The sequence below is a fragment of the Centruroides sculpturatus genome, unplaced genomic scaffold (assembly GCF_000671375.1).
Source record: "Centruroides sculpturatus isolate CEXI.00-Female unplaced genomic scaffold, Cexi_2.0 scaffold714, whole genome shotgun sequence".
Taxonomy (NCBI): domain Eukaryota; kingdom Metazoa; phylum Arthropoda; class Arachnida; order Scorpiones; family Buthidae; genus Centruroides; species Centruroides sculpturatus.
The window spans coordinates 344,432-370,956 of NW_019384967.1; the positions used below are offsets into that span (position 1 = coordinate 344,432).

Here is a 26,525-nt window from a genome sequence, read left to right on the forward strand (position 1 = left end):
AAGCCAACATAGTTATCCGACTTAGATCCATCGGTGTATATAGGAATTAAATTCCTGTTACAATGCTGAATTTCTGCGAAGTGCTGTCTATAGACGTAGTCTGGCGTGGTTTCTTTAGGGAACTGCTTTAAGCTTAAATCAACATCGATCGGTGAAGATGACCAAGGTGAAATACTATTAACCTCAACATGTGAGATGTTGCTTGTGTCTAGGTCAATCGTGCTGCTTACATTCTCCATTCTTATGTCGAATGTGGGGACACAACTCGTCCGAGCGGCAAATAATCTTTTCAGCTGAGTATCTGAACAATCAGCTGTAAGTTTTTTCTGAGATTTTTGTTTAATGTAATAGAAGAGAGACAACTGTTCTCTCCTGAGAGATAGTGAAGGCTCATAAGCATCCACATACAAACTTTGAACAGGGGAAGTTCGAAATGCACCGGTGCACAAACGCAAAGCTTGATGGTGGATTGGATCCAGCATCCGAAGAGTAGATTCTCGCGCAGAGCCATAAACAATGCAACCGTAGTCCAGCTTAGAGCGAACAAGGGCCCTATAAATCCTGAGCATCGAAACTTTGTCTGCTCCCCAGGATGAGCAGCATAGTACCTTTAAAAGGTTTAAAGATTTTAAACATCTACTCTTCAGGTTGCGCAAGTGTGGCAAAAATGTCAGTTTATTATCGAAAGAAACACCCAAAAACTTAGTCTCATTCACCATTGGGATTTTATCCCCGTTTAGGTAAATTTCCGGATCCAAATGCAAACCACGCCTTCGACAAAAGTGGATGCACGAGGTCTTTTCCGTGTTAAAACTAAAACCATTAGTCTTGGACCAATGGTCTATGCGATTTAAGAAGGTTTGTAGTTGTCTCTCGATAAAACTCATGTTGCTAGACTGGCAGGAGATCTGAAAGTCATCCACATACAAAGAGTGTTTCACACTAGGGGGAAGACAGTTAGCTATGCTATTAATTTTAATTAGGAACAGAGTCACACTCAAAATAGAGCCTTGAGGAACACCTTCTTGTTGTGTGAAAGGCCTAGATAAAGTGTTGCCCATCCTGACATGAAATCTTCGATTCTGTAGGAAGTTTTTTATAAAAATCGGCAAATTACCCCGCAATCCGAATTCGTACAGATCACGGAGTATCCCGTATCGCCAACAGCGATCATAGGCCTTCTCTATATCAAAAAATACAGACACTAAGTGCTGTCGTCTAACAAACGCTTCGCGTATAGATGTTTCAAGGTTTACTAAGTTATCAGTGGTACTTCTGTTCCTACGAAAACCACTCTGATGTGGTGAAAAGTATTCATTTTTCTCTAAGAGATACATCAGACGTCTGTTTACCATCCTCTCAAAGAGTTTACACAGGCAACTTGTCAGAGAGATTGGTCTGTAATTAGAGGGATTCTTGTGGTCTTTACCAGGCTTGGGAATGGGAATAATGATAGATAGCCTCCAAGAGTCAGGAAAAGTATGTTCTGTCCATATTCTGTTAAACAGATGCAGGAGATTAGAAAGGGAATTGTTTGACAGATTTTTAATCATGCTGTAGTGGATTTTATCCGGGCCTACAGCACTATTCCCCGAGCGAGAGATCGCTGTATGTAGTTCTATGCTGGTGAATGGCACATTATATTCCTCATTATATGAGGAATGAAAGTTTAAATATTGTTTTTCACTTTGGGCTTTATAAGCCTGAAAATTTCTTGAATACATAATATTGCTGGATGAAGTAGAAAACGTTTCACCCAACGTATCAGCAATACCCTGTATATCGCTGATTATTGTGCCATTATTTTCCAGCATGGACAGAGAGTGAGAAGCATATTTCCCATTAATTTTATGGATTTTATCCCAGACTGCTTTTGAGCTAGTGGAAGATGTTATGCTAGAAACATACTTCCTCCAAGAATCCCTTTGGCTTTGCCTTCTTATTCTTCTGGCATTTGCCTTTGCTTTTTTAAAAGCAATCAAATTTCTAGCAGTGGGGTATCTTCTGAAAATCCCCCATGCTTTCTTTTGTGCTTTAAATGCTGCCTCGCAATTCTGGTTCCACCATGGTTTCGGATGCTTTGGGTATCTTGTTGATGTCTTTCCCATTGTTTTCTCAGCTGCCTGAATAATACTCGAAGTGACAACTTCAACTGCATCATTGATATCAGCAGTATTGACCATTTCCTCAGTGATGTTAGCCAAAGAGGAAAATGCAGGCCAATCTGCCGTTTCCAGTTTCCAGCGTGGTGGACGGGCTGTTTCACAGCTTTCTCTGCCTCGATATTTTAGAAATATTGGGAAGTGGTCACTAGAGAGTGGATTAGATCCAACCTCCCATGTAAATGCTGAAAACAGATTCGGAGTTGCTAATGATAGATCAATGGCAGTGAATGTTCTTGATGGGGCATGGAAGTATGTCACTTCTCCAGTATTAAATAGATACAGTTGGTGATTACCTATAAATCTCTCAATGGCTCTGCCTCGACGATTGATGTCGGGACTGCCCCACATAGGATTGTGGCCATTGAAATCACCCAGTAAAAGGAATGGAGTTGGCAGCTGTTCAACTAATGCATCCAATTCATCCTCATTGACTCTGACATCTGGTGGCAAGTATATAGAACAGACTGTGACAGTTACGCCAATTGAAATTTTGACTGCCACCGCTTGCAGCTCTGTTGTTATTTGTATCGGCAAGGATGGAATGCGATTTGAAACCAGAATAGCCACACCGCCACTGGCACGGTTGTGGCTATCATCATCCTTGCGGTAGAGATTGAATCCTTTTAAAGTAATTCTTTCTCCAGGTTTCAGATGGGTTTCCTGGAGTGCCACGCAGAGAGATGAGGTAGATGATGTCAAGTGTTTAATGTCAGAGAAGTTGTTGCGGAAACCACGACAGTTCCATTGGATTATTTTATAATCCATTATGTGTTTGAGGCAGCATTTTTAGCAAGGTTATCCCTCTTTAATTTCACAGGGGCTTTTTCTTTTAAAGGTGACGTTGGTGGTGTCACCTCCTTATTAGTCTCTTCGTCTGAAAAGTCAGAGAACTCACTCATAGACTGAGTCTCCGATTTTTTGGATTTAGAGAGGGCTGCTTTCATTTGTTGTTTATTAAGAGGGTTCTTACTGGCTTTTTTGGAACCCACATTCCTAGTTGTTACCCCTGTTTTAGGTATGATTGGTTTTGTCTTGTTTTGTTCTTTTTCTTTGGTAGATGGTATCAGCAGACATTTTTCATGGCGAGTCAGAGATTCATTTGGTGAAACAGAAATGTCTGTCTGAACTCCACATGTCTTTGTGGATTTCAGAACAGCAGCAAATGTCTTCTGTTTCACTGGTGCACTTAAAGTGACCATGCGACGTGCCTCTGGGTAAGATATGTTATTGACAATCTTCAATTGCTGAATTTCTTTCTCTTTCTGCCATGCAGTGCATTTTCGGGAGTAGGCAGGATGGGCATCTTTGCAGTTTACACAGCATGCAGTGCTGGTACACTCAGTACTCTGGTGACCTTCAACTCCACACTGTGCACATAAACTTTTGCCTCGACAGGATGTTTGGGAATGTCCAAATCGCTGGCATTTGAAACAACGCAGCGGATTTGGAATATATGGGCAAACCGAGCAGCGCAAATATCCTGTGGTAAGAAAAGATGGTATTGTTGGTTTATTAAATGTGACGATTAGATGTTTTGTAGGAATTATCTTGCCATCTCGACGAATGGAGATGCGTCGTACAGCAGTAACTCCTTGATCTGAAAGGCCGATCTGAATATCTGATTCGTCCTCAGACATCAGATCAATTTCAGATATCACACCACGTGATGAGTTCAAACTTGTGTGTGGCGTGATAGTGACTTGTATGTCTCCTAGAGACTTCATGTTCAAAAGTTTTCCTGACTGTTGAGGGGAGGCTGTTTCTACGAGTAGATCTCCCGACCTCAATTTTTGGATTTTTTTAACATGCCCAATAGTTGATTCAAAAAGTTTCTGAATTAGAAAGGGAGAACGTTTAGACAGAGGTGTTTCTCCCGTAGCGTGAACAATAAGGTAGGCTGGTTGATTTGCGGAACTGACATCTTTTGGTGGTATACTAGATGTTTTAGATTTGAGAGAATCCATATTTAGAAAAAAATATTCGGCTCCTAGTGACCCCACCCACCACGGGGCCCAACAAGGGGATGCCGTCACATGGGAGAGTCCCATAGACCGTCACACCAGGGTTTCCCAGGAGCTATACCCTCACAATGCAGTCAAGAAGAGCACATCTTGTATGACATGTCCGCCCAGTCTGCATCGATCAGTTGACTCCAAGCCGAGGTCAAGAATGACTCAACGACCAGCCGATTGACTCAAACGGAGCCCGATTTGAGCCTCCCATTTATCCGAAGCAGGGGCCAAAGCAGTGTGTTGGGGACGTTGTGTTGCCCCTCAACTACCAGGATCCCCCTTTCCGGCGTACGGGACACCAAGCACGGTAAACACATGGGTGGGCGTTCAGATCCCAGAGATGGTAAAGAAAAATTACTAAACCATCTCTGGGAGGTCCCCTCACCACGGACAGGAACCCACATCGAGGGGTTTAATTCATTCACTTGAGCTACTGATAGCTAGACCAGCATTTCTCAAACTTTTTGCTCACATGTATATTTGTAATAGTTCCAAAACCTAACTGTTTATAATATAAACTTAAAAAACTGATGAACAGGAGTCACTGTAACACAGTGTTTTTCAACCTGTGGGTCGCGAAGCCTTACACGGGAGGTTGCGGGTAAAAGAAAAAGACAAGTGTTTGTAGGTCCTACACTAAATTAAAAAAAAACTACAATTTCAGCGAGAAGGCTGTACCTGTTTATTATACAGTACAGTTGGTTTTTTGATTGACATTTAGGTCCGAATGATGGGTGTCGCCTGGGAGGGGCCTGGGTGGGTACAGCCCACCCCAGAAAATGATTGCTGAAAAAGAGTTGAGCTGACTTGTAAAAAGAAGTGATAAGTAGAGAAGTAGAAGTGAAAAACCCTCATAATAAAAAAAAAAAGAAAAAGTCAACAGCACTCCGAAACCATTGTTATTATAAGATGGAAGTAACATACTATACGTGTCTTAACTTATTGTCGTTTCTCCTTAAATTCTCATTTTAGTCATCAACAGTAATTTCTCTCAACAAAGAAAATTAAATACATAATTTTTTAAATCACCGATATAGTTTTAATATGGCCCTAGGGGGGGTCATTAGAATTTTTTAACTTGTAAAGGGGTCGCATATTCAAAAAGGTTGAAAAACACTGCTGTAACAAAATAAAATTCTGCATTAATGCTTATAAGGTGTGTTTCAAATTTATACGAACATGAAAAAATTAAAGTGAAACCCAAATTTGCTGCATTAAGTGACAAATGTTTTATTAAAAATAATAATTAAATTTAAAAATAACAAAATAATTATTAAAACTGGTCTTTATATTGAAATCCAAATCAAATCAACTGAAAATTAAAATAATGTTTTTAAAAACTGCCTAAAAGTTGTTTTGAAATATTCGCATTGTAAATCATATTAATTTATAAGTTTACATTATTTGTGTGTGGCAGTGATGGACCATTTTGCTTTTAATATAGGGACTATATACAAACCNATGTTTTATTAAAAATAACATGGATTTACTGTACATGTTTCCACACTGCAAAATAAGAATTTTAATCAAACATTAACATTTTGTCACTGAAAATATTTCTGAAAACTTTGTACAAAAAAACTTACATATTTATCCAGACAGGCACTCATTTCATGACTTAAACAGAATATTGTTTAGTTTGAAGCATTTAAATATGCAAATCAGCTTACATATCTAATTGTAATAAAAATTCTTTATGGTGTTCAATGTTCTAAAATGGGTAGAACAAAGAATTTATCTGATTATGAAAAAGGGCAGATTGATGCCTATAAATCACAAAGAAAGTCAATAAGAAAAATTGCAGCATATATAAATCATCCAAAATCAACTGTTGATGATTATTTATCAAAAAGACGTGGCTAGGATGTACCAAAATTCAAGACAGGTCCAAAACCCAAGCTTATACCTCGAGACTGAAGACAAATCATCAAGGTTTGCTCCACAAAACAAACATCAGTAAGAAAAATAAAACAAGAATTAGACTTGCCTTGTAGCAGCACAACAGTGTGGAGAGTTTTAAATAAATCTCCAATGCTAAAATTCAGAAAAAAAGCTATAATGCCACCACTTTCATTAAAGCACATAAGTGACAGACTTGATTGGGCACAAAAACACGACATAGTCCAAAGAATGGATTGAAGTTTTGTTCAGTGATGAAAAACAATTCATCTTAGATAGTCCAGACGGTTGAAGTTATTATTGGCACGATTTAAGAACCAAAAAACAAATATTTTCAAAATGCCAAATGGGTGGGGGATCAATAATGGTGTGGGGAGCATTTGGATTCAAAGAAACCACAGATTTAGCATTTATAACTCAAAGAATGAATTCAGAGAAGTATCAAGGCATGCTTGAAAATCATTTATTGGAAGCTGGACCAAATTGGATCTTTCAACAAGACAATGCCCCTGTGCATGCCTTTAAATCAACAAAAATGTGGTTTAAACGTAAAAATATTAATCTAATGACATGGCCTGCTAGAAGCCCTGACCTGAATCCGATGGCAAATCTTTGGGGGGATGATGGTTCGTACAGTTTATGACAATGGAAAGCAGTTTCCCACAATTCATGATTCGAAGGCAGCAATTTCAGATAGTTGGGATAAACTTAAGATTGAATTCCTTCAGAATCTAATTGAAACAATGCCTAATCGAGTATTTAATGTAATTAAGTTAAATGGTGGTTACATTGGCCATCAAATTGTAAGAAAACTTTGCAATTTGAAACCTGTACGGATAAATATGTAACAGTTTTTTTTGTACAAAATTTTCAAAAATATTATTTTTAGTGACAAAATGTTAATGTTTGATTAAAATTCTTATTTTGCAGTGTGGAAACATGTAAATCCATGTTATTTTTAATAAAACATTTGTCACTTAATACAGCAAATTTAGGTTTCACTTTAATTTTTTCGTGTCTGTATAAATTTCACACACACCTTAACTAAAGAAATTTACATTTTGCATGTAGAGCTGTTAAGGCAATGTTACAAGTTGAAATTGGCCTGATAACTTAAATTTCAATAATAAAAACTAAAATTGAAGTAACCATTAAAAAATGTAAGACTGATGATTGTAATTAAAACAGACTGTTTCAAAATTACTCAAAAGTCTTTTTACTTTGAAAAACATTACAATTCCATGCATGGAAAGCTAGAACTTCTTTAAATCACTTTCACAAAACCTTTTTACACATTTTCTAGAGTTTCTTGAGAGAACAAACATTTTCAGCCATGTTTAATGGCCTTCTTTAGGTTAACTGAAAAATATTACAATTTTTTTATAAATTTAATGAATAATTTTTTAAAATGTACTTTTCAGATTTTAAGATTTTAAATTTCTTTTTGTACAGATACAAAAAAAAAATTCTTTTACAAGTTATTTATTGATACCCTTGCACCAAAATTCATCCATTACTTATTTTTTATAATTTATTGTTATGTATGACAATAAACTTAAATGTTTGAATAAACAAGGAAATAATTTAAATTGCAACGGCTTTGAAAACACTTTATGACTGTGACCTTACATAAAATATCTATTTTGATGTTATTCAAAATAGAAAAGAGAAATCAATTTCATATGTGCACATTCTATAATCTTAATTTTATTACTAAATGATAATAATAATTATAAGAAAAAAGTTGTTAAAAACTTTCAGTACTTCACAGATGAATCTATTGTTCATAGTTCTTTAAAAACAAGTTGAAAGGTCTGATACAGGCATCGGGGCATACTAAATTACAAATAAAAATAATAATATACTGTAAAAATATAAAATAATTTATATTGTTAATTTAAATAATAGCTAGGAGTGCCCCTAGTGGCCATTTTTGGCGTACAGTGATAGAAAGAAAATGCCCATTTTTCAGCTCTATACAGTAGATATTTCAGTATTACAAGTATTTCTGCTGAAGATATTATCATTTTGCAACCTACTAAAATTTTAATGTATCCACAGTTTGAGAAATGCTGGTCTAGACTGTCTCATCTTGAAAAATCAATTTTTAAAACTCAAAATGGCAGTAAACTTTGCCAACCAAGTATTTTTACTTAGAATCGTGCAAATTGCATTTGAAAATTTAATATATTACAGCATTATCTGTAAATCATAATAAAAACATTCATAATTATAATGAGAGAGTAATTTTATCATTATAAGTAAGCATACTAAATATTAAATATAAATTCTTATATAATTTAGTTTATATTTTAAACTGGTTTTCTGACACTTAAATATTTTTGTTGATCACCGACCTTGATTTGAAACTAGATAGCCCAATAGGTCAATCAATGTTAACTCACTTATAATTAAAATTTTTAAAGAGCAGGCAAATTTATAAAACAAAAATTAATGAAATAATCAAATTTAAATTTATTTTAATTTTTTAGTAATCTTTTGTGCAAAACAACATTAAACACTTTCTATAGTTATGTTGTAATAGAAAAAAAAATTGCAATTAATTAAAAAAAATCGTATCAAGGATTAAAAATGCATGCAAAAATTAATGCAAAATTAAATAAATAAAAATTATTAAAAATAAAATAATTAAAACTCGCCTTTACACTGAAACCGAAACCAAAAATTAAAAATAAAATCAATCCATTACAATTAAAATCAAATCAACTGAAAATTAAAATAATGTTTTTAAAAACTGCCTAAAAGTTGTTTTGAAATATTCGCATTGTAAATCATATTAATTTATAAGTTTACATTATTTGTGTGTGGCAGTGATGGACCATTTTGCTTTTAATATAGGGACTATATACAAACCAGATACAGATTACAGACTGCTGGTCATGGCTTGACCAGCAATGCTAACTGGATGACAACCCTAAAGTCACCCTATCTATCCTAAAATAGGCACAGTTAGTACTCACCAAGTGCAATCTCCCATCACTCTGACCATACAAAAGAAAAATCTGTCTTGATAGATATCGCTTTGTCAACTTAAATGTTTCCAATAAACCAATACTTAATTGTTGGAAACTTTTAAAATTAGATATTAATCTTCAAATAAAACAAATAATTAATTTTCTTACAAAATAGGAAGAATTGTTTTAGGACTTGGAAATCGTAACTAGATTTGTTCAATTAAGATTCCCAGAAAATGCTCAATTTTTTTGATTCCTGATTTCCAATCATTCCATCACTAATAATATTAATACAAATATACATATTTAGCATAAATTTTCCAAGTAATAATATTAAGTATTTAAATAAAATCATGTTTTAATTGATCTTTAAACTATAGATATTGCAAATAGCACAGTTGTAACTGAGAAAAATTTTAAATAGAAAATAAGATTTTACAAGACAAATCAAAGTTTAAGTAAGTAAAATTCATTAAGAAATTAATTAATACCCACAAAAAATTTTTCTTGCTGAATTTATTTCACTGTACTGATCAAAACTTCTGCATTTCAAAATCCATAAATACATAGAAAATTAAAAGCTTACTCTTGGAAGATATATATAAAGAATAGTTGAACAGTTCAACAAATTACAAGCAAAATTGTAGTGCAAACAAGCTAGCAACTCAAAAATTTTATTAGGTACTACAATACAAAAACATTACATCTAACAAAATTTTGTTCTAAAAATGAAATAGCTAATTTTACAGACAAATTCTAAAGCTGAGTTAAAAACAACTTTAAAAATCCCTAGAATATATTTTAAATTAATATTCCATATATCATATTCAAATGAAACTACTGTTCTAATCCTTTGGAATTTATGTTAAGTATTTTCTAAAGCCAAAATTTTTTTATGTACTATACAGTACATACCACATATGCACATACTAGTTCCTATTTTCATATTCACAATTTCCAATTTACTGTTGAAAAATGGGAAAAAAGGGATGCAAGGATAAAATTTTTGAAAAGTGCAACAAGGAAATGATGAGATAAAAAATGAAACAATGATAAGAAGAACAGAAATTATTATTGAAGAAAACAGTTGAAACAATAGTAATGTTAAAAGAACTGAGAAAAAAAGAAAAATCACAATTATTCACAAAAAGCTGAAAATGTACAAAAAAAATACTGAAGAGGGAGACAGTAAAAATGCATAAGGAAAAATTTCCCCCCCCAATATAAAACTTAATTTTACCTGAAAAATATCCATCTTTTATCTCTCGCAACAGGTTAGCTAACACATAAAAGCTGTTGCTGTATGTGTTGTTATTGCGTCTTATCCAAATATTTGAATGATTTTTGAAAATAACATGTATAAATCCATTCTTCTCAGCATTGTCTGAACTCTTTGGCACATTCTGTAAATTCTTCTGTGTTAACTGAAATTAAAAAAGTTTTTTAAAACACCACATACTCTAAAGTTATTTATTGAAATACACTTCTGGCCATCCAAAATGCAACACTAAGAAGGACCAGAGATATCCCAAATAAATTTGGCTGTGATAACACGTTGCACAAAGATCTAATGATTGAAAATACAGTCTCTTTTGACGTGAGGAAGATGATGGAATCAATATGGAGTGTTGCCACCATTGCTGGCTGTAACCACTGCTACACGCCTCGGCATTGACTCAAAGAGGCTTTGGATATGTTGTTGGGGTATAGCATTCCATGCTGCTTCCACATATTGCCAAAGTTGATATGATGTAGCAGCGGGTGGTGTATCCCGGGCCATTCATTCTGCAATCATTGACCAGACGTTTTCTATAGGTGAGAGATCAGGAGAACAAAGAGGCCAAGGCAGCAATGCAATCTGATAGGTGAAGAAGTCTTGAGCAATGCGTGCCACATGTGGTCGTGCATTATCCTGTTGGAATGTGTCTGTTGGCAAGCTCTGAAGGTATGGGAGAACAACAGGCTCCAACACTTCAGAAATATAGTGCTGGATGGTCAGTGTACCGGCAATGCGTACTAGGGGGTGCAGGAATGGAATCCAATACCACCCCAAACCATAATACAAGGTCTAGGACCAGTATGGCAATGCATAAGGCAACAGTTCGGCAGTCTCCCACCATGGTGTCTCCAGACTCTAATCCGACCATCATGGTGTTGCAGGTAGAAGTGGGATTTGTCAGTAAAAACAATGTTGTTCCATTCAGTTGTCCATGTCTGTCATTCATCGCACCATTGCCGGCACAAACATCTGTGGTTTTGACTCAACAGTAAATGTGGAAATGGACATCTTGCGGACATTCCACTCTGCTGCAAACAACATCGAATGGTACACATGGACACCACCCCAAAGGGTGGGGTCTCATCCCCCACAAGCCGTATGCACTTGCCTGGTAGCAGCGGGGTGGCCTAGTAGCCCAGGATGTCCCTGGGTGAAACTAAATAGTGTGGCAGCGGCTTCGAGTTCCTGAAGTCAATGGACCCGCTTCAGACGTTGCTCTGGAAGAGACAGGCTGGGTCAAAGGTCCTCCCCCAGAGGGTACAGCCTAAAACTGGGTACGCACTCCCAGGCCGCCCAATAGTACAGGGGCCCAGCTTCTTCTAGCCATATGAGGCTGGCTGCCCTATCAGTAGGTGCATAATCTCGCTGCACATCGTAGTGCCAGTTGGCGACTGGAGAGGGCCCTGCGGCATGTGGCGGGGGCTCTGCCGAGGCCACTAGGGGGTAGGGCTGGAGGCCACAGCAGCTTGGAACGGACAAGTAACAAAAGGGCGTAGAAGTTGCCTGAAGTGGCTTGGAGTTTCCTCTCCACAAAATCTTATGAAATATCCAAAAATGATATAAAAGAGTTAAAAGTGCTGAGAATACAATGTGAACCCCTCACATCAGAAGATGACGAAGATCCAGAGATGGATACTCTAAAAATGAGTAGCCGTAAGCGGGCTAGCAGTGGGGACAGACAGTCTTTCTTCCCACCCACAAGTAAACGACGGCCAAAAGAAACAGAAACAACAAGTGTAAGGAGTAAGGTGTAATGTCCTCACTTAGAGGAGTAATGTCCTCACTTAGAGGAATCGTCTCAGAACTACAGGCTACATGCCTGGACAAGGAAAACAAGATTACCAAATGGGCTACTGAGAAAGTCTTAGACCATGTGGGCACCCTTCAGGACCTAGTAGAAGAGCTCCTTACAGAGCATGAAAAGCTTCAAGGGAAGCTAGAGAAACAGGCTGAGATGTTGAACATAACACAACCAACATGTATGTCACAAAGTTACGCAGAAGTGGCAAAGAAGATTATACCAGAGAACAGAAGCAAAGCGGTCACGCCAAAGAAAAGGCCGCAGAAGATTCTCTTTGTCAGGCCCGAAGACCCGGGCATTTCAAAAGATAGTGACAATGTGAAAACAAAATTCATGAGAGTAATCAACCCAAGAAGCGATGGCATCAGATTCAGACAAATCCGAAAACTTCAGGATAAAGGACTTATACTAGAGGTGGAGGGAGACGAGGACGTACAGAAACTAACTGAGAACAGCACAATGAAAGAAAATGAGCTCAAATCCCAGCCAATCAATAAACGCAATCCACGAGTGATAGTATTAATATATGATGTGCCCAGAAACAGAGGAAAAAGAACTGCCTGACGTTATCCAGGCAATGAATCTAGAAATCTTTGCCCAGAGAGACAGAAAACAAGACCTGAGACTCCTATTTAAAATGGGTGATGGAAGTCTCGCCAGGGCTCAGAGAATAATTACTGGTACAAGAAAGGCTGTATATTGACTACTGCAGCTGTAAAGTTAAGGACTATTTTGCCATTAGCCGTTGCTTTAAATGCCAAAGTTTTGGCCATATAACAAAATATTGTAAGGACTCGACACAAACGTGCTCCCACTGCACCAAAACAGGACACAAGTTTACTGATTGCCCAAAGAAAAAAGAGGCAGCAAAGTGTGCATCCTGCAAGAAGATAGGCAAGCCACATAACCACAGTAGAAACAGCAAACAGTGTACGGCGTATAAAGTTGCAGTGGAGAGATACCTTAATACTGTCTCCTATGAATAAAGGCTAACAACGTAATTAAAATTATCCAGGTTAATGGCGGCAGAGGCCAAATTGTCCCCTCTGAGCTAAGCAAGCAATGACAAGTTATCATACAGACATTTTGGCATTACAAGAACCATATGCCATACAAGGAAAAATTGCAGGATATAACATCAAGACAAGGATAATACAAGGAAATAAAAGTAATGAAACTCCATGGGCAGCCATAGCAATTATAAACAACAGCCTCACCATTCTAGACTTATCGCAACTTAACAGCTCTCACCGTGTCTGTGCACAAATCAATCATGGGCACTTTAATTTCTACCTAATAAGCACCTACTTCCAATTTGGCACTCCAATTGAAGAAGGACTCGATAGACTAGACACAGTCCTCAGGAGACTTCTAAACAAACATACTGTCATCTGTGTGGACGGCAATGCTAAGTCCCCAACCTGGGGGAGTGATCGAACAGGATAGATAGCAATGGTGAAAAACTCTTAGCTCTACTCGCAGATCACAGTTTGTCTGTTATAAACGCTCCAGATCAAGCGAGCACATTCTCCTCAAGTCAAGGGGAATCTAACATAGATATAACAGTGGTGAGCGAAGAGTTCCTCCCCTATGTGAGCAACTGGGCAGTTCACACTGACTGGTCATCAAGTGACCATAATGCTATAAGCTACGAAATCACCTCCACAGGACAGAACGAACAGCACTGAACTCGGAAAGTTTAACACAAGGAAAGCCAATTGGGAGCTATTCAGGAAAATCCTCACCTCAGAGATATAGAAATGAAGAGTTGTTGACATCAGTAACAGTACAGACGCAGTGAAGCAATGTGTGAGGGCCCGGATTTAAGATTCGAATATTTTTATTCATTAGATTAAAAGTTAGGGTTAACACAAAAAGAAAAAAACAACCGACAAATTTTCTCATAAAAATCGCTCATAAAAACTCCGTTTCCACGACAATACTTCCCTGTAGAAGATGAGTTAACTGTTGTGTCATAAGTTTGTCACTTTGCCCATCATTGGTCAAAGAAGATGATCACCTGTGACGTACATGGGGGACATCTCGAAAACAGAGCCCCCATATAAAAGACAAGTGCAATGACGACACAGGGGGAAAAAGTTATTGTTCTGTACTTTGTGTGTGTGTGTGTGGATTACCTACCTCTCGTCCATCCTCGATAGAACTATTCTACGATTTGCGGACTTACGTCGACTCACGAACTATTTTAACCCCTTCTGAGCCGCGCTCGAGTGTGACTCGAGCAAGTTTTATAGCGTTACGTCGTTAAGGCCACTTTTGAAAACATTATTTTTTTTGAATTTTTGGAATGTTTTTTAGGTCCCCAAATTTTTTCAGAATTTTTTGCGCACGCGAAAAAATTTTATCGCGATTTTAATGAGCCTTTGATAAGGCTCGATTAAGGCTTAATGTTTTTTTAATGGGAGTTTTTTATCAAAATTAATTTATCATTCTAAAGTTGTAGCGCACCGATTTTCCTTCGGTAAAGTTATTTAAAGCTGCTTTCTGATGTCAAAAACGACTTCCGATAGTTTTTTAATTTTTTTAATTAATAGATTTTATTATATAGANCCGCGTATCTATCCGCGATAAATTGACAGATTGGTGTCAGATCCTGACAGGTGAAAGAATCTAACGATCCTTTCTCCTAACCCTTTTTTCCCATCCTTTAGACAAGTGAGACCGGACCTCAAGGTCTTGAGTCGAGTAAGTGGTAGGAGAGGGACATCCTCGTAAACATCCTACCCCCGATTAGTCTCACAAATGTTATGCAATACAGAAGGCCATAACAAAGGCTGCAGAGATCTCTATTCCAAAATTCAAACAAACCACCCAAAGGCAGAAATGGTGGAACAGTAGATTAGAAATGCTTAAAACACAAAACGTACAGAGCTCGCAGAGTGTACCAAAGGGAGCGAGATACGGTGAGAAGGGGAAGGCTAAGGATGGATTACTATCGTCTCAAAAGAGAATTCCAAAAGGCAGTTAAAGAAACAAAACAAAAGAGCTGGCATCAATATGTTACTGAGATGGGGCAGACAAACCCATGGGGATTGGCTTACAAATTACAGACTGGCAAAGTTAAAAGGACACAAACCCTAGGCCCTATAAGAACAGGCACAAAAGCAACAACAGACTGGAGACAGGCAACGTCCAACATCCTAGACTTGTAGTTTAAGCCAGATATTATAGAAGAGGATATGCCTGAACAACAGGAAATCCAAAGGCAGACTCACACTGAGGTGAAAAGGCCAGTACCCCTTTCAGGGAGTCGGAATTACAATGTGTGATTAGTAGAATGAAAAGGGGCAAGGCCCCAGGGAAAGACGGCATAACCAAAGTCATTCTCGATGAGGCTTATGAAATAATAGAATCTGACCTCCTTAAAGGTTAAAATGCATGTTTGGAGTTTGGCATCTTCCCAGCAGAATGGAAGGAGGGGAAGCTGATTACTATCCTAAAGGCCGATGAAAGAGAAAGGAGTGACCCTAGGTCATACCGTCCAATTTGCCTTCTCCCGCTCCTTGGTAAAGCACTCAAAGGCCTTATCAGGCTTAGAATGAAAACCGATATAGAAGATAGAACAGTAAACTGCCAATACGACTTTAGGCCAGGTCATTCAATTATGGATGCCATCATAAAACTCAGGAAAATTGTTGAATGGTCAGAGGAGAAGTACATACTTGGGATATTCTTCGACATAGTGGGTGCATTTGATCATCTCTGATGGCCCAATATACTTGAAGAGCTGGTTGACAGGAATTGCCCATATAACCTCTACTGGTTAGTCAAAGACTACCTAAAAGACTGCAAAGTTACGATAATAGACAACATCCTACAAGTCACAAAGAGGATTCACCGCGGATGCCTGCAGGGCTCCTTGCTGGGTCCCAATTTCTGGAACTTAGTTTTTGACTCAAACCTAAGGCTTGTACAAAATCTACGATTCCCAGTCATAGCATATGCAGATGATGAAGTGATTATACTCAAAGGAAACAGCAGAAGAGATCTAGAAGCAAAAGGTCTAAGACTAATGACAGAACTGGAAATCTAGGCAGAAGCCCATAAACTGAAATTCTCAGCAGAAAAGACAATTATGGTGCTGCTAAAAGGCACCATGTGCATAAACAGACCATCTACGATTAGGCTGTATGGTCAACCAATAAGGATGCAAAAACCAATGAAATATCTTGGACTGACAATAGGAAAAGGCTTCTGTGTGATGGACCATATAAAGGATATTATAAATAGAACAGCAAACTATTTTAACTGCCTCGGCCGGATAGCTAAAGCCAAATGGGGACTTGACCAGAGAGCAATGTCTACCCTTTATAAGGGCCTCTTCGTGCCGATCATCACATATGCTGCAACCGCCTGGGCAGAAAAGCTGAATGCCCATGGTAAATGTAAGATATTAAGCGCTCAGAGGACTGCCCTCTTAAGGGTCTTAAAGGGCTATAACACCTGCTCTGCAGCTGCACTCCAGGTTTTGGCAAATGTGCACCCATCCACCACGAACTGTGGAAGGCGTACGCCCGGTACTACATCAGAAAGGGCGAAAAGTTCACAGTATATGACTGAGAATTCGTTGAAGTAATAATGGCAGAAGAAAAGAAAATGAGACAAAAAGAAATAGACAGACTACTACTAGGAAAATGGCAAGAAGAGTGGACTGAAAGCACAAAAGGACGCCATACATACAAGATAATTAACAACATAGAGAAAAGGCAAAAGATGAAATGGATGCACAGTGATTACTACACCATGCAGTTTCTGACAGGTCATGGGGACTTTAGACAAAAACTGCACAGCTTTAAGTTGGAGGATTCCTCGCTTTGTGAATGTGGTAAAGAAGACAGTGCAGAACAAACACTTCTATGGTGCCCAATCTATGACCAGGAAAGAAGAAAAACAGACATATTTATGGAATTATCTCTAGAATCTGGTGCAGGACAGAAGGAAATCAGCGTGATATTAGGAAAAGAATACTTCCAGACAGTTAGTGAAGCAATGAAAAGTATACTAAGGAAGCAAAGTAGAATACGAAATCAAATCAACTAACAAACTAACGTACATCCGAGTCATCAATCAAAGGAAGGAGAACAAAAATTGTAGATAGGGTAGCATAAAGAAAAGAGGACAAGACTGCTGGTATACCTTGGACAGGGTACAGTGGGGGTGGCCGGAGGGTGTTCTCCTGGGTACACATGGACACCGATTGTTGCGCAGCAGACCGAATTTGTTGTGATATGGTTCATGATGTGGCACAGCAATCCATCACTGCCATGCGCACGATATGCCTGTCATCACATGCAGTGGTGCAACGAGGTGTGTGCAATCAGTCCTGTTGGTCTGTTGTTCCCTCCTGCATCCAGTGGTTACAGACCCGCATCACAGTTGCTTGGTTATGTCTGACACAATCACCAATTTCTCTGAAGGATATCCCTATAGACAACTATTCTTCCTTGGTCAAACTCAGAAACGTGATCGAAAAACGCTTATTTTCTTACTGAAGCATACTGAAGCTGCTTACGCCAAAAAAAAAAAATGCACAAAAGAACAATTCCAGTACTTCAAAATGGCCTTCTATTCTCCCTTTATATAGTGCTTGCAGGTGGTGTAACAGGTGCCCATGATATGCATTTGTGCTGAAATGCTAATCATTTGCATATCTCATTGCCACAAATGCATGGTGCAAATTTTACTTGATTTGGATGCTTCCTTCAGGGTGTTGCATTTTGGATGGACAGCAATGTATTTCATATCCAAGGTTTATTTATCCCCATGAGTTCAATATTTCATAAATCTTAAAAATCTAACAATTGTAAATTTTTCTCTCAAATATATTTAAACTAAATAAATTAATATATTTCAAACTTATATTTTAATCAAAGCATACATTCAAGAAGTAAGTTCTGATGGCAAGATATATTTTAATAGAACTGATAAGTATGACAATTTTGATGTCATATTGCACAATTCATACCCACTAAATATCACATCATTGCAAGTGGTGTATCATGGCATCAGTCCAATCATGACCAACCTACTGAAAACATGTACAGTGGAACCCCGGTTAACGAACGTAATCCGTTCCACGAGTCCGTTCGTTAACCGAAGCAATTTTTCCCATAGAAATTAATGCAAATACAATTAATCCGTTCTAGCCGTCAGTATTTTTGTAATTTTATTTGTAAAATGGGTTTTCTTTAATGAAAATATAGGAAAACTCATAAACAGTCGATCTAGGTTACGTTTTCGGAAAAAAGGAAAGATTTGACGGTATAAAAAACATCACATAGGATCGTTAAAGTTCTAAAATGACAGATAGCAGAAACAATAGGCTAAATTATGAGCGAAAGGCTTATAGGCTTAACAACAATCTCCGATCAGAGTCGACAAACAGGTGTCGAATAAATGCCTCCGAACAAACCTTTCTCGTGACCTGATCTGGTTTCGGTTTTCACCTGAAGACAGAGAGGAAAGCAATAGGGAAGCGAGGAATGGGATGCAGGACAAATCGTAAGGTGAGATTCAAGAAAGAAATACTATAAAAACCCCGAACATCAAGGTCAAAACGCAGTTTTCCTAAAAATTCTATGGCGATTAATCTGTGTCGTCTTCGTCTGGATTAAGCCTGAAGTTGTTCACGCTAAAATTTGTGTTGTGTCTCGCGGACCACTCCAGTCGTTGCTGCTCTGTCACCTACCATCGCTTCTGTGACCAAGCGAACCCATCTCGTCCGCTCTGGGGCTACGACTGATCAGCTTGCACTATCGTAGGACCAGCGATACGCCACTCCTCAGTGCCGAGAGAAAATACTGTAGATAAGCCATTTCCAACTACCTCAAATATGTAAGCATCTTCCCGTTCTAATAAACGATTTTCACTGTAAAATACTTGCCAGCTTTGCCTCCTCTGCCATCACCAACGTACGAATGGACCCTAGACCATCACCAACACACGATTAACTGATTTTCCCTAAAAGTCGGCAAGCTTACAAATTTGACACAAAAAGCCGTTAAGTTCGTTATCTGAATTTTGTTCGTTATCCGAGACAAAATTTTTGCAAAATAATAGTTCGTTAACCGATTTGGTCATTAACCAGGACGTTCGTTAACCAGGGTTCCACTGTACTGTGAAGATGAAAAACAGCCCCCTGATATGGATACAGCAATGTCACCCAAACCACTATCAAATAGTTTAGGGAGGACTGTTGGAAAGTTTTGGACCACTTAACAGTATGAACCTATGCACCTAGTAATCATTTCTTCAAAAATCCAAACAGATGATATCTTTAGAAGAGATTTTAATCAGATGGTAAGGCAGCCAATGTAGTCTTTAACTGGTTCTGCCAACAGAACTCAAGAGTTCTAAATAACAGGTGCATATTCTTCGCCACCTGTAATAGCAATGAGACAAATCCTCAATGCATAAGGTGAATATGTGGAAATATACACAACATTGTGCACCACAATATCCAAGCAATGAAAGTTATAGTTTTTAATAGTTCTCAATTGGGCTTTCAGAACTCACAAAGACAAATGTTTTGTAAGCATTTCACTCTTGTAATCACTAAGATTAGTAAGTTTAATATTAGAACTAGCTATTTTCCAGTAAAGTTTTCCCCCTGATAACTGCAGTGCAAGGTTCTTTGTCTTTAATCCAAATTATTTTATTGGACTTTGTATATTTTTTATTGATACTTTATTCTAATTATGAATTATTAAGTACATATAAATTTATCTAATATCAGCACTTACCTTATGCTGAAAAGCAGGAATTCTGTTTTTAGCTTCAAAATATAAATGACACCACCATACAAGTTCTTCTTTGTTCCAAACTATCTTCAAATATCCCTGTCTCCATCGAATGGATCCAATACTTGAACCTGCATATCTGACATCACCATGTACCTCAACCACATGGAATTTTGGCCGCAGAACCATTTTTAATGACCTAAAAGTAAAAAATTATTCTAAAAATATTTTCTTTGTACCAAAATAGAATAAATCTTAAAAAATAAAATAAATTTTGGAAAAAAAAATTATTTTCTCACTTCAAATAAATCTATTTTGTAATTTTCTTAAATATACCTTGTTAGTTCAAAATTCAAGGGACAAAATAATCACCACTTCAAACTATTGAGTTTCAAATTATTTGAGATTTATATATTTCCATACAATATGCCAAATGTCATGTAAATGATGTAATATACATTGGTACCTCAGGATACAAATGCCCCAGCATACAAAATTTTCAGGATACGACATGAAATTCGAACATATTTTTGCTCCACGATACGAACAAAAACTCACCATACAACGTTACATTAGTTCACAGCGCCATTTTTTATTCACTTCTGTTCATTGGTCTCAGTCCGCATGTTTGCTTTGTCCTGGAAGGATCTCACTCAATAAAGGAAATCTTGAGGTATTATCAGAAAGTGACTGATTTTATTGAAAAGAAACATCCAAAAAAGGTTCACACTGGCTGTATTGCTGCTCGGAGTAATGACATTTGACTAAGTCATTTTAGAAACATTTTAAAAAGTAGGCAAAGCCAAACCTCTTTAAATAGATATTTTACCAAGCAACCTCTATCCAGTGAAAGTGCTGGTGAAAGTAAACAAAAGAAAGCAAGAAGCAGTGAATAAAAATTTAAAAAATATATACAGTCAACCCCCCTATAACGTGGGATCCTATAACGTAGCGAAAAAATTGTGGCAGTATTCGTATAAAGGGACTCGTAAAACGTCGTCGCCAACTCGTGTCACAACAAGATTGGTCAAATCTGGACCAATAGTGAATGAGCAGCCGAACTACTTTCGCCATCCAGCGCCACGCTGCGGAAAGTTTAGGTGGGTAAATTGAGTTTGCTATCATCTGTACAGTATTATATATAAATTAGGTACTGTACATATAATTATATATTAATTATATATAAATTAGGTACTGTATATATAATTATATATTAACTTAATTTATTGTAACTTTATTATAATTATATATATACTTTCCACTGTGAAGCGCCACGCTATGAAGAGTTTAGACGAGTAAGTTGAGTTTACTATCGTCTGTACAGTATGTAAATTAGGTAAATTATGTAAGTCTAATACAGCACTAATTTTATACATTTCTTGTGAAAGAAACATTTCTTATTCAACGGCCATAAATATTATTTATATTAATGATGTCTCCAAAGGTCAATGAATTTTTTGCAGAAAAATAACTTATCAGAAAACGCAGTTGCCGTTTGGTTTCAAAAGTATAAACACATGTGTACAAAAAACAATTTGTGATGTTTCAATATTTTGTAGGTCCACCATTTGATTTAATTAGTTCAAATACTCTATCAAGCATACATTTTACTAGTTTTTGAAGTTGTTCTTGTTTAATATTTTCCCAACAATCCATAATAGCTAATTTCAATTCATTTACAGTATTATATTGTCTGTTTTGGCCATAAACAAGACGACTCATAATGCCCCAAATATTTTCTATTGGGTTCATATCAGGGCTCCATGATGGCATTACAGTAATTTTTTTTTTGCAAACCAATTTTTAGTTGACTTTGATGTATGAATGGCAGCATTATCCTGTTGGAATTGCCAGTTTTCTCCCCCAATAAGTGGTCCAAAAGTTATTAAATTTTGATACAACAGTTCTTGATACTTTTTTGAATTCATTCTACCTTCTATGAATACAATATCTGTTTTACCTCCCCATCCAAATCCTGCCCACACCATCACAGATCCTCCATCTTGCTGTCTGCTCATTCTGACTTCTTCGTTCTTCCTCAAATCATGCCAGTAGTGATTATAACCGTCAGGTCCATCCAAATTCCACTTTTTTTCATCTGAAAAGACTATTTGTTTCCATTCCTCTTTTCATGTCATCTTGTCTTTGGCCCACTTTAATCTAGCTGTTTTGTGCAATTGTGTTAATTTCAGTTTGACAGTCATTTTGGTAAATTTGGCATTTTTATGATTATGCATACATCTCCATACAGTTGCTGGGGAAACTGCAATTGGCAATGTTGACGCTGCTTCTCTGACAGACAACTTGTTGACCGTCAGTAGCTGAAAAACCTTTCTTTCGTTTCTCAGTGTAAGGAGTTTAGGCCTTCCACATCGCTTATTTCTGCCATAATTTTTACCCTGAGGTAAAACATTTCTCACAGCACGTGTAGATCGATTTATAGCTGCTGAAATTTGTCTTAGAGATCGTCCTAATCCTTTTAGTTGGTAAATTTCACGTATTTCCAACTCTGTTAGTGTTTTTCCACAAGGCATTGCTTTAAATCATAATAAACCGTTTAAAATTTGCGCCACAATTTTAATAATGAATGATACTCCCCTCTGGTGACAACTAATAATTAATAAAAAAATTATTATACTAGTTTTATTCTGATAGACATTTTCTTCTTATCCTTCTTTTGAATATTAATGGTTATTAAACTTCTATATCGGCTTCTAATCTGAGAATTTATCACACCTTCTAGGACACATTTAGACACTTTTGAGACTTTTTTGCTGTTCTACTTTATTAAATATGCATTTTGGACAGTTACATCCCTCTTCAGTTTAACCCACGGTTACGCGCGTTCAGTTACTCTCGCACTGTTTGTCGCGCGGGGTTCTATAGAACCCTGTTTCAAAATTCAATTTTTCAAAACGCATAGTTTTTTTCGCGATTTTTTCATTTTGGATGTTTGTGGGCATGTGTTTTTGATGTATTAGTGAAGAAAACTACTTCAAATATATCGTTTTTATTTATTCGTAACGAAAAACAGAAAGTCTCCCGTTTTTAGAAATTTTTCAAAAAAAATTGGTCGACTTCAAGAGTGTATTTTACAAACTGTAAACAAGTCTGATGCTATCTAAGCTGTCAATCGTCTTCCTGTATGTGTTTTTTAACTGTTACAACAATTAAATTCTTTGTACCAAACCCCGGGCCAAAAATATCTCAATATTTCCAAAAAAACACCATGTAAAATCACACAGCAAGTAGAGGTAAAAATGGAGATTATTGGCAGATAACATCGATAGTAAACTTCTTTTGCACTGTAATTGGTTAATTTATATGTCTGTTATTAGATCGACCTATANAGACAGATAGAAGATGATCTGCTTTAGTTCATTTTCACAGAAAAGCATAATGCCTCGCAAAAAGCAAACTTAGGGCATCGTACTCGTAGCGCCATTTGTTGGACATAAAAGCCTTAACCTAGATTATATATTTTAATTTATATGATATATAATGTTTAACAGCATAATATACAGCCTATGTCCACCCTGAGGTTCCATTCTAAATATTGGTGAAAGAATTTTTGAAATCGGATGAGTAGTTTCGGAGATTACCTGCTGCAAACAAACATACATACATACATACATACTTACAAACATTACCTCTTTATAATATTAGTATAAATTTTCCAATGAGTCATATAGTTTTTGTACTTGTTAACTCTCGGAATATTTGATAATTTTACTCTTCTTATTATTAAAAAGGTGTTTAAAATTTTTTTAATGCCAAAAATGCTGCCCTGAAAAAGTGACACTCAAGATGAACCGCACTCTTAGCTACACACTGATACTAGTGATGGGACACTCAAGTCAGTTGAGTGTCACACATCACCAAGGAGTTAATTAATGTTCTGTCATCTGTAATGTGTTGAAACACAATGATATAATCATATAACGATACAGCATATAAGCAGGATATCAGTCAAAGATTATTAAAGTTTTGCACTGCAATTGTTTTGTAATATTTTAAGTATTTTTCATATAAAAATATATAATTATCACTATAAATTTATGGTGCATTTAGTTTTGAATATACCCCAAATTAAAATATAGTATAATGGAGCATTGGCTAAGAGGTGGATTTTGAAATGTAGTAAAGTACTTCAAATGTTTCTAGAGTAAAGAGATAGAAAAGGCAGCAGATACAAACAAAAGATCTACACACTAGTGCTTTTTAAAATATTGAAAGAAAAAGTTTAACCCTTCACATTAATGACTAGTTTGAATTAACTAATATTACTTGCTAGCCATTATTAATCTTTTTTTCTTTTTTGCATTTTGAATAAATTATTTTTGGTGTTTCTATTTGTTATTTTATCTATAATCATTAAAAATTGTCAGGGTTCTGAAATTTTTTACTAAGGTGAAGAGTTCCATGATAAAAATTAAGTTGAGAACTGCTCAACTAGAGGAAAGTCATGTTTTTGGATGAATGTGCAATTTATCGTAGCTCAGAATCTCAATGTGTTTTTCTGGACTAAAGAAAATTGTCACTTCTTTGAGGAAATTTAGCATAATCCACCACATATGTTTTAGGTCAGCATAACTACAAAACATTTGCTTAGGTCTTATTTCTTCAAGGGCCTGTTACTTGGAACAATTATCTCAGCATGCTCAAGGACTGGTTGCTTCCCAAGCTCACAGCAAAAGGAATTACCAACACTATGGTTTCAACAAGATTATGCACCAGTGCATTTTGCACTGAATTTCCACATACATTTGAACCAAATTTTCCCAAATCACTAAATCAGACAATAGTCAATAGAGTCTACAGCTCCTTTCCCTCCAAGGAGCCATCACCTTGCCCTCTGGAGTTTGTGAAAGTGCAAAGATGCAGATACTCCATAAACAATGATCTGAAAAATGCAGTTCATGCAGCATTCCAAACTGTCACCCCACAAATGTTGTGGATGAACAAATGAACTTGGAATTGCACAAGTCTGTGCTACAAACATGGGATAGTCCATACAGATGTTTTGGATCTGTAGGAGTAACTTGAATATTATATGGTAAATATAGAAGTTACGAGTAAAGAGATACTTCTCTAACTACTATATCGATGCTACTATAGGGCAGATTAAGAAAAAAAAAAAACTATCTTGTGTTCAAGGATAGCCTATATTATCACTAAGGTAACATGTGCAGTATTTTGAAAGTTGGTTTTATACCTGATTGTGACAATGTAGCATTATTTAGGAGTGTGCCTAACCACACAAGATTGTTTTGTATGGAGAAACTTAGTTAATACGGAGAAAGATAGCAATTGAACAGTTCCGAACATCAAAATTTATTGTTGAAATATGTATTTAAGTGTTAAGAACTGTTCAATCATTAGCTTTCTCCATATTCTTTAAAAATATTAAAACCATAAAATATACTGATTTTGTAGCTTTTATTTGCTTGCTTCCTTGAAGAAGATTGCATTGAGAGAGAGAGATACAAAAAATTAAATGCTAGAATAAAAGCATGCATCTTTCCATAACTAAATTTATGAAGATATTTAAATGTAGGCTCACCAGACATCCCGCTTTGACCAAGACTGTCCTGATTTGATGATGTGGTCCCTGCATCCTGGCCAGTTTGTCATTTTTCCCAGTTATTTGGTAAAATTTTTAAAAAATTCCAAGTATACAAGAAGTAAAAATAGTGTAGCCTCGGGTAAAATGGCAATTTGGCAACTAGAATATCCCTTCTGTTACACTCCCTGTTGCCAATCTAAATACTTTGTATCTAGATCTATGTACTTTTACCCTCGTATTCACCAATAAGAAGATTCTCTAGAGTTAGAGTTATTAGTGTTTGACTCAAGATTTAACCTTAACTAACTCATGTTAGTGAATACAGGGGTTAATGTTGTCTAGATGTTTTCCCCCAAATTTATAGCATGTTGCCTAATGAATTTAGATGTTTTATTTTTTTATCCAGGTACCTTTTCAGAGAATTTATAATAGCATGTAGTCTATGAGATCCAGATATTTTTATTTCATTTTTTAGATATTTTGTTTCAATTAGAGTTGGCAACACTCAAACTTACATGTCATTGTTGCACATATCCTATCTTAGTTGAGTTCAAATTGATAACGGGCATTTGCAATTATTTTGTACTGTGCATTAAATTAATTTAATCTGCAAAATACTAAAAAGAAACTGTGCTTACTGATGAATTAAAAAAGGATTATACATTTTGAAAAAGTTTGTGATCATATTGACAAAGTGAAATGTAAACAGTGCTTTTCAGAATTTTCAGTAACTCATGGTAGGCATTCAGACATTAAAAATCACTTGAAATTGCAAAATATAAGGCAAGCCTAGTAGCAGCAGAAGGAACTTTCTCAAATATATTGTCATATTTTAAAGGTACAGATTTATTTTCTGTTGTGAATATTTTCTGTTTGAGAACAAAATATTATGGTAAATCTATTTAAATGCATTCAATTAGTATTACGATCATACACACATATTGTATAATAAAATTTATATATATGTACATATACAACATATATATCATGCACACACAGATATATATACAAAAAACTGCTCACAATGAGAAACAGAAAAGGCAATATACAAATGTTTTTTGGATAACT

The 26,525-nt window shown here is 36.3% G+C and overlaps 1 protein-coding gene across 2 annotated transcripts in view; it reads right to left on the reverse strand.

Annotated features, from left to right (window-relative positions):
- LOC111632535 (ubiquitin carboxyl-terminal hydrolase 37-like) overlaps nucleotides 1-26,525 on the reverse strand; it is a 78,169-nt gene that overhangs the window by 46,370 nt on the left and 5,274 nt on the right. For both annotated transcript variants that reach the window (XM_023376978.1, XM_023376979.1), the window contains 2 exons: nucleotides 19,895-20,090; nucleotides 10,292-10,475 (listed from right to left, as the gene is read on the reverse strand). In XM_023376978.1, coding sequence (XP_023232746.1) covers nucleotides 10,292-10,475; nucleotides 19,895-20,080 — 370 coding nt within the window. In that variant the 5' untranslated portion in view covers nucleotides 20,081-20,090. The remainder of the gene's footprint in view (nucleotides 1-10,291; nucleotides 10,476-19,894; nucleotides 20,091-26,525) is intronic.